The 10,033-nt window shown below is 41.9% G+C and overlaps 1 protein-coding gene across 2 annotated transcripts in view; it reads left to right on the forward strand.

Annotated features, from left to right (window-relative positions):
* Positions 1-5,365: 5,365 nt before the first annotated feature.
* The window catches only part of Bsph1 (binder of sperm protein homolog 1), a 19,078-nt gene continuing 14,410 nt past the window's right edge, over positions 5,366-10,033 (forward strand). For both annotated transcript variants that reach the window (XM_021218607.1, XM_021218608.1), the window contains exon 1: positions 5,366-5,438. In XM_021218607.1, coding sequence (XP_021074266.1) covers positions 5,366-5,438 — 73 coding nt within the window. The remainder of the gene's footprint in view (positions 5,439-10,033) is intronic.

The following is a 10,033-nucleotide window of genomic DNA, read 5'->3' on the forward strand; positions in this document are numbered from 1 at the left end:
AGCAGCTACATCTTAATTTATTAACCTTAATCTTCCATTTATATCTCATCCTTTATGTGAGTTTTTGTGCCATACCTCCTCTGATAAGTCTTGTTCTCCTAATTTTAGTGAGGAGAAAGCTATAATTGAAATTGAATTAACAGTTGTCATATGTGTTCTAAGATCCAGGAAGGAGTATTACACTGCCTGGGGCCATATTGGTGTGAATGTCCTGTGCTGCCATCTGATGTCATGTGATGTTTGGGTCCATGCTGCTTCTATGGACCATGTCTGGGTGCATGGTCTTACTGCAGCTGAAGTCTGTTTTGATGTCCATGACCTGTGTTACCACAGAAGTCCATGTGGATGTTCATAGTCCGTGTTGGAATCATGCTGATGTCTGTGGGATGGGCCATATTGATATGAGGAACCTGTACTGCTACCTGAGGCCAAGGTGATGTCCTTGGCTTGTCTGTGGCCCATATAGTGGTAGAGAACCATGTTAATGTCCATGGTCTACTCTGACACTAGAGACCATGCATGTGACATGTGCTGATCTGGAGACCATGGGGATGTATGTGGTCTGTGCTATTATCAGAGACCATGTGTAAGTCCATGATCTATGCTCCTGCTGACTGTAAAGGGCAAGAAAGTGACTTTTGCCATGGTATTGATGACTGAAGATGCACAATAAAGAAAGAGGAACATAAAAGGCTTTTGGAACAAGCCCCTCATCCTCCCTCAGCAAAAGATTAACAAAACAGCCTAGACAGAAAGCTATCCATAAGAACCCTTAAAATTGAGATGAGGATGCTGAAGTATAGCTTTCCATAACTGATTGCTTGTGAAGGATGATACATGTCTGGAAAGACCAAGTTTTCTTTAAAGGACTGGCCACTTGGAGCTTGACTGTTCTTCTTTCTTCTCCTCGTCCTCCTTCTTTTCCTCTTCCTCCTCCTCTTCCTCCTTCTTCTCTTTCTCCTTTTTGGGATGGGGAGGGCACAGGGAGGATAGGTGAAACTGGGATGACTGGGAAGTAAGTGTATTCTGAGTTAATGATATGAGATTTCCCAAATCAATAACAATATCATGTAAAATATATAAAATACTTTTAAAACTTTGAAGTTTTTAAACATTTTATAATTATATTTATGTATAGAAAACTTAGTGTACATTTAACCCAATGTAGTGGCCAGTTCTTTAGCCTTTGCCTTTTCCAGCTTGGCAATGTGAGCTATAGACTTAGGACCCAGGACTTTGCCTCCCCAGTGGCGATGGATCTCATCATATCTGTCATTATAATTGGTTCTAATAGCTCCCACCAGCTTAGCCAGAGCACCCTTCTCTTCTGAGTTAACCTGTGTGAAGGCAACAGAGGTACATGTCTTCCTATGCGCCAGGCGCCCCAGCCTGGCCTTTCCCTTGATGATGCAGTAGGACACCCCCATCTTTCTACATAGGGCAGGCAGGAAAACCACCAGTTCAATGGGGTCTATGTCATGGGCCATTACCACCAGCTGAGCCTTCTTGTTCTCCACCAAGGTGGTGACTGTATTTGACTCCTGCTCAGAGGACAGGTGGTCTCTTAGTTGGGATGTCCCCTTTGCCAGCAACTTTCTTCTCAGCATGGACCAGTAGCCTTTGTTTCTTCTCTTGCTTTGTCTCTGGCCTGTATTTGTGGGTAAGCTTAAGCAGCTGAGTAGCTGTTTGCCTGTTCAGGGCCTGGGTGAACTGGTTAATGGCAGGAGGTACTTTGAGCCGCATATAGAGGATGGCTCTTTGCTGCTGCAGCCTGATGTAGCAGGAGTCAATACAGTCACCACCTTGGTGGAAAACAAGAAGGTTCAGCTGGTGGTGATGGCCCATGATATAGACCCCATTTGACATTTGACAAAGCATGTTAGATCTCTTTTGGGCTGGATGTCTTGCCCAATGCCCAAGTTCTTGGGCCTTTTATCAAACAAAGGATTGACTACCTTTTTGGCTTCCCGTTTCTTGACAACAGTGGGGGCTGAGGCCACCTTCTTCCCCTTGGCTTTCTTTCCTTTGGGCATCTTGTTCAGCTGGTGGAGAGAGCAAAACTTTGATTTTTAAAATTATTATGTGTATATATGGACCACCTGTGGAGGTCTGAGGACAGCTTTGATATTTATGTGGGTTCTGGGGTGGAACTTGTGAGGTCACCACCACAATTCTATCTGCTGAGCTATATCTCATGGGTCCAGTAATTGTTTTTTTTTTTTTTAATTATTATTATTCTCTCATACGTTACATCCTGACTGTACTTGCCTCTCTCTTCACTCCACTCTTCCCCACCCCACCTCCCCTCTCTTTCAGATTCACTCTTCCTTTGTTTCTCATCATAAAGAGAGTGGGCCTTCTAGGGATATTAACCAAACATGGTATAATAAGCTACAATCGACTAGGCACAAACTCTCATATCAAGGCTGAACAAGGCAACCCTGTTAGAAGAAAAGGGTCCCCATGTCAGAAAACAGAGTCAGAGATACCCCCAATCCCACTGTTAGAAGTCCCACAGGAACACCAAGCTACATAACTCTAACATATACGCAGAGGACTTAGCTCAAACCTTTACAGGGTCCGTTATTTTTGCTGTAATCTCTGTGAGCCCCTAGGAGCCCTGCTTAGTTGATTTTATGTGCCATGTTCTCATGGGGTCCTCCTGATCCCTGGCTCCTATAATCATTTCTTTCCCTCTTCTGTGGGGTTCTCCTTGCTCTGGCTGTGTGTCTCTGCATCTGGTCCCACCAGTTGCTGAATGATGCCTCTCTGATGACAACTGGATAATCTATGGGTCTCTCTTTATCTCATTTTTTAATGCACCAATGGATTGATTATTTAACTTTTTAAAAATTGAAAATGGATTCTCTTGTGCAGTGCATCTCAATGACAGTTTTCTTCCCTCCCTCCATTCTTCCCAGTGCTCCCATCTCCCTCCAAATCTAATGCCTCTCTGTTAGCCTTCAGGAATGAGCATGCCTCTAAGAGACAACAATCAAACATGACAAAACAGGATACAATAGTACAAGGTAAACATCCTCATACTGAGACTGAATAAGCCAATGCAATAAGAGGAAAAAAGCCCCAAGAGCAGGCAAAAGAGTCAGAGACACATTCACTCCCACTATTAGGAGTCTCACAAAACACCAAGCTAACACTCCTTTATGGGGTGTCTCCATAAAGAAATTAGACAGTTGTCAGACCAGCAATTTAAAAGTATACCTGAAAGCTCTAGAAAAAAAGAAGCACACACACACACTAAAGAGGAGGAGAAGACAGGAAATAATCAAACTCAGGGCTGAAATCAATCAATTAGAAACAAACAAACAAACAAAAAACAATACAAAGAGTCAACAAAGCCAAGAGCTGGGTCTTTAAGAAAACCAACAAGATAGACAAACCCCTAGCCAAACTAACTAAAAGACAGAAAGACAGTATACAAATAAACCAAATCATACATGAAAAGGGAGACATAACAATAGACAGTGAGGACATTCAAAGAATCATTAGGTCTTACTCTACAAAATTGTAAAATCTGAATGAAATGGACGATTTTATAGACAGATACCACTTACTAAAGATAAATCAAGACAAAAAAACCTATTTAAACAGTCTTATAACCCCTATGGAAATAGATGTAGTCATTAAAAGTCTCCCAACCAAAATAAATAAATAAATAAATAAATAAATAAATAAATAAATAAATAAATAAATAAATAAAGTCCAGGTCCAGATAGTTTTAGCACAGAATTCTATTAGACTTTCAAAGAATAGCTAATACCAATACTCCTCAAACTGTTCCACAAAATAGAAACATGTTTTGGAGATGGTAGATTTTTATGATTAATTTGATATCACCATTACACTTTAAAATTGCAGCAACTTCAAAATTGTATATCATTAATGGATGCAATAATTATTTATCAATAAAAATGACTGCTCAAGCTGGCCCTGGTGGCATATGCCTATAACCCTATCACTAGGGAGCAGGAAGATCAGGAGTTCAGGATATGTTTAAGCTACATCAAGTTTGAAGTCAGCTTGGGCTATGCGAGAACCTGTCTATAAAACCTAATTAACAAAGCAAGCAAGCAAGCAAGCAAGCAAGCAAGCAAGCAAGCAAGCAAGCAAGCAAGCAAAGATTTTACAAAGAGAATTGTAAAATGAAAAACTCTCAGACCTAATCTTGTCTTTGTGTCATTTGTGTTTTTTTTCATTCTTCTTCATCTTTCATTGGAAGAACAACTGAACTCATGTAGATAGTCTCCTGAAACTCTTTACTGTATCACAATCTCACAGACTGCTTTCATTCTGGCTAGAAAGCCAACAATGACAACTATTCAGCCTGCACCCACTGCCACTTCCAGGCACAGGTGTCGGAATTCTGTCTACAGATTTCCCCTGCACTGATGGATTATAGTATCTCCTGGGTCACAATGTTTCTAGTGCCCAAGATACAAGACCATAGGATCCGTGGAGTTTCCAGGAGGAAGAGGTAAAGTAGTCTCACTGAGAAATGTTTCTATTTCATTTGGTGGTAAACTCATTTTAGCAAATACTTAATGTCCCATGAAAAGAACATAGCTCAGAGAGCTATCCAGTCACTCTTCTACCAATCTATTAACTCATAGGACTCTGGAACAAGAAGCTTTCCTAGATTTCTGTAACATATTCCTCAACTCTGGCTTATGAAGTTGGATTAAGGTATCCTTATACACATGGCTCCCCATGTGACCTGAATGATTACCTTCCTGGGAACACATCAGATTTCTTTGTTTATACTTAGTGCCATTAATGTGAAGTGTTCCTTTTCATGAATATATTTGATTGCAAGAGTAGAGGCTTAGCTTTGTAGTCTGGAGAGAAGGAAGGATGATGGAGAGAAAAAGGTGGAGAGGGAGATGGAGAAACAGAATGAGCAGTAGAGGAAGTTGAAGGAGGGGAATGGAAAGAAGAGGGTGGGGAAATGGAGAAGGGGGAAAATATAGGAGGAGATTAAAGGGATCAGGAGAAGATGGTTGTAGATGACAAGGTGAACTGGAGTTAAAGCTGGAGTGAGTGGGGCAGATGGTGAGGAAGAAGAGATGAGAAGGTGGACTTGAAATAAGAGTTGGAGGAAGAAGAGAGGAAGGAAAAGGGAGATAGCAAGCCAAGTGGGTGCTTTCAATGCAGAAGAATAAGAACAAGTAACAGACTTGGTCTAGCTCTGGAGAGAAAAAAAGAGTGGGAAGAGGAGGGAGAAGGGAGGAGGGAGGAGGGTGGAGGGGAGAGATGATGTGACAAGAATGAGACAGAGGCTGTGACTGGATGCCAGGCCTGCAAGATTTTCAGAGTGAGCTACATTTACCAACCTGACAGGAGGAACATGGCCCAGCCTTTGGATTTTCTATTGGTTTTAATTTGCCTGTTTCACAGCCTTTTCGGTTTTCAGGTAGAAGGTAAGGGATGAAGTGAGTATGGCTGGGGGTGGGTTTTTTGATGAAGCAGCCTAGTACATCATTGCCGTATGTAACAAACTCTGAGATTTCCTGTAGGGGAGAAGCCACCCTGACTTCGTGTGTTCTAATAAATGAAAAGGCATGTTTTCTCTAGAAAACAGGATCCTCCAAAAGGCTCAAACCTAGCAAGATAAAACTGAAAGGGGAGAAAGAATGAGAATGTAAATTGGGGCATTCTCCTGACCGAAATCACACCACAGAACTAGTTCTCTATTCATTTTGATGTTTGAAATGCCTACATAAGAAGAAAAGGAGACTCAGTTTTGGAAAGCCCATTTTATTTCCTTATCACAGTTGTGTTGTCTTGAGAGACTCTGACATGGCTATTTAAGGAAGGATTGCATTCTGGTTCCTGTCTTAGTGTTGTGAGCATTGGCAGAGCTGTGCAAATTACTTTTCATGGAGTGGTTGAGAGTATATACTCATTTAAGTACTCCTCAGCGTGCCTTTGCATCTAAAAATAATTAAAAGCCAGAGTATTTAAAAGTGCAAAAGAAAAAAGAGGAGGAGAAGGTTCTCTTTGTATAACCACTTTTCTATCAACTGGAATTCCTATTTTATTATTATTGAAAGGCAACACTTTTGCCATATCTATGCATTTTTATTTGAAAAATTTAAATAATATTTATTTGTGTCTGTGAATATACAACTTGGATATCACAGTGTGTATGTAAAGATCAAAGAAAAACTTGCAGGAGTCTGTTCTCTCCTTCCACCATATAGATTCCAGGGGACCAAACTCAGGTCATCAGGCTTTGTCAGCAAGCACTTTTACCTCTGAGCCATCTTGCTGGCCCATTTCTCTCTTTTACCATGTACATAATCCAAGAAGCTACTTAAGATGTTTGCAGCCCCATAAGAGGAACAACAATATGATCCAACTAGTACCCCCTCAGAGCTCCCAGAGACTAAACCACCAATCAAAGAGTACACATGGAGAGACCCATGGCTCCAGTTGCATATGTAGCAGAGGAAGGTCTTGTTGGTCATCAATGGTAGGAGAGGCCCTTGGTCCTTAGAAGGCTTGATGCCCCAGTGTAGGGGAATGCCAGGACCAGGAAGCAGTAGTGGGTGGGTTAGTGAGCAGGGGGAGGGGGGAGGAGGAGGGTATAGGGTGTTTTTGGAGGGGAAACCAGGAAAAGGGATAATATTTGAAATGTAAATACAGAAAATATCTAAATATCTAATTGAAAAAAAAAGGGTGTTCCTAAGACCTTTCTACTTCTAGCATCTGGCATTTTAAGTTATTGACATCTTATCCCTCCATATATTATCATCATCATCTCTGCTATATAAAGTGAGATCCCATGGATCCTGGGCATGTTATCCAGTACTTAGAATGATACAGTGATGTTTTACCTTTGGTCATATAACTATTGCTTATTTATGATCCTCCTTTAGATAGTTCATGAACATTTTCTTCCTAGAGTTACAAATACTGCCATCAGTGCCTTTTCCTCTGAAGACTTATTTTTATGCGCGTGTCTTGCCTTCATGCATATATAAATACCATGTGCATGCCTAGTGACCAAGGATGGTGAAGGATATGCCCTGGAACTGGAATTACAGACAGTTGTGAGTTGCCTTGTGGGTCTTGAAAACTGAACCCAAGTCCTCTGCAAGAGCTGAGGACTCTTCAACATGGAGCCATCTTCAGGTGTCACCTCAGATTTTGTTTTATGTTGTTTTGATTGGGGATGGTGGTGGTACCATCATCACAGTACCTGTATCGTGGTCAGAGAACAACTTGTGAGAGTCCAGTGTCTTCTTTCTGCTATGTGAGTGCTAGAGATCTAATTGGGTTGAGCCTCAGACTTGACTTGGTGGCAAGTGCCAAGTACATTTTGTTTGAGCCACTGAAGTGCATACTGGAGGCTTGGAGTGCTGGTTCCTGTCAGTATGGGTTATAATGATCATATTACTGCAATAGCCAGTCTGAAGATGAGAGAATATGATCAAAAGTTAGAGGAATTTTGCTTTCAGAGAAATCCAATAATGAGAACCATCAAATCTTACTTAGCATTTTGGCAATGATATCATGGTAGGTTTAAAATTAAACATCACAAGTATCTCCAGTCAATGATTGAATAGGCAAGTGGGAAGACAGGCCTTGAGTGGTACATGCTGAAACCATGATCATGACCTGAGGAGGAAGAAGTGAACATTGGAAACAGTTCACAGAGGGCTGGTCTGAGTGATCTCTTTCCAGAATTGAAATTATTATTTTGGGAATAAAATATATAACCAATAGCTAGCAAACGGTAACCTCTTTTGTTTGCTGTTTCTTCTATTTTTAAAAAAAGTTTTCTTTATTCTTAAGAATTTCATAATACATACATACATATATACAATAAAATATAAGTATATATATATACCCTTATTTCCCCTCTCAATTTACTCCAACATGTCCTATTTACAATGTTTTTTTCTTTTATTGGATGTTTTATTTATTTAGATTTCAAATGTTATCCCCCTTCTCAGTTTCACCTCTACAAGTCCCCTATCCCTTTTCCCTTCCCATCTTCTTCTATGAGGGTTCTCCCCAAACCACCAATCCACTCCCGCCTCACCACCATTCCCGTATGCTGAGGCATCAAGCCTTTACAGGACCATGGCACTCCACTCCCATTGATAACATAGTATTTATGCAGCCTATCACACTTATTTCCTAGTCCTTCCATGTCAACACTCCCCCTTGTAACCCCCTAAAAAAACAAGTCTGATTTGTGTTATCTCTATACTCAGTGGAACATGGACAAACTCTATTAGACAGCCCTTTAAATAGAACTGATTTGTTCCCCTTCTGCACCCCATACCAGAAGTCATCAGCTGTGGAGAGCTAACTTCAGAACTCTTATCACACTTTAATAGTTCTCTTCAATGGCTTAATGTTAAGCTTCTACTTTGTTGGGAGTGTTGGTGGTTGTGGATAGGTTAGGGGCTGTCATAGAAGCCTTCCATGTCTATATTTCTCAACTATGCACCTACAGTCATTAATATAACTGCAGAAGTAGCTTTCTTGGTCTTTACAGTCAGCAGGAACATGGACTGTGGATTTTCACATGGTTCTGGTAACAACACAGACCATGAACATGGCCCTAGCCTTCATTAGGTCTGCAGATACATACAAGGCCCTGAGAGGCAGCCTGAACTGCAGAAATCACCATGGTCTCAGGTGGTTGTATAGGCCATTCACATCAACATGGCCCCCAGTGGAAGTAAGGCCCATGAACATAAACATGGATTTAAGTGGCAGTCTAGACCATGGACATCCACATGCCTTTTGGTGGCAGCATTGGCCACAAACATCAACAGAGACCTGGGGTGCAGTAGGTCCTCTGAGCTAGACATGGCTCCTGGCAGCAGCATGGATCAAACATTGCCATAGCTTCAGGTGGTGTCCCAGGCCACACACATCAGTATGGCCTCCTGTAACAGTATGTTCCACAGGTATCAACATGGCCACAGGCTACAGCACAGACCACAGGCATCCACATGGCCTTGGGTGGTAACATAGGTCATGAACATCAGCAAAGACCCTGGCTTCAGTAGACCCATGGGCCCAGGAAAGGTATTCAGTGTCAGTATGGATCTGGAAATCACCATGGCCTCAGGTGGCAGCACAGACCATTCAGATAAAGTATGTCTCCCAGAGAAAGCACAGCCCCCAAACATCAACATAATTTTAGGTGGCAGCCCAGACTATGAGCATCCTCATGAACTTTGGTATTATTGCAGGCAGTTAACATCAACACAGACCTCCATATCAATAAGACCTTGGATCCAGACATGGCCCTTGAGGGCAACACTGGCCCAGACATCACCATGTACTCGGGTGGAAGTTCAAGCCATTCAGATCCATATGGCCCCAGCAGTAGTATGACCCATGAAAATCAACATGGCTTCAGGGGGAAGTAAAGACCATAGTCATCTGCATGGCCTTTTGAGGTAACATGGGTCACAGACAACCCCAGAGACCCTGGCTGCAGTTGAATCATATACCCAAACATGGTCTTTGAAGGTAGCACAGATACAGACATCAACAAGGTGTTAAGTGGTAGTGCAGTCCACTCATATTAGCCTGGTCCTCACTGCTACTACATATTGTCATATCTCCATATCTGCCTCTTTCCACAGTGCATGTACTGCTCCATTTTCCTATCTTTCCAATCTCTCTATCAATTATTTATTCCTTATAGTGGTACCCATCACCTGTCCCATGAAGGCAGGGTGGGCTTTGTGTCTTCTGCTGCCTGCAACATCAAATGTTTTTTTTTTGAATAATCCACTAAGTCTAGTTAATGGTACCCATATGAGCATGGGTATAGGCAATTCAGACATGGGAGCCATAGAATCCTATCAGTAGCTGTACTGGATAGCTTTGTGTCAACTTGACACAGCTGGAGTTATCACAGAGAAAGGAGCCTCAGTTGGGGAAATGTCTCCATGAGATCCAGCTGTAAGGCATTTTCTCAATTAGTGATCAAGGGGGGAGGGCCCCTTGTGGGTGGTGCCATCTCTGGGCTGGTAGTCTT

Source organism: Mus pahari, chromosome 19, assembly GCF_900095145.1.
Source record: "Mus pahari chromosome 19, PAHARI_EIJ_v1.1, whole genome shotgun sequence".
In the NCBI taxonomy this organism is placed as follows: Eukaryota; Metazoa; Chordata; class Mammalia; order Rodentia; family Muridae; genus Mus; species Mus pahari.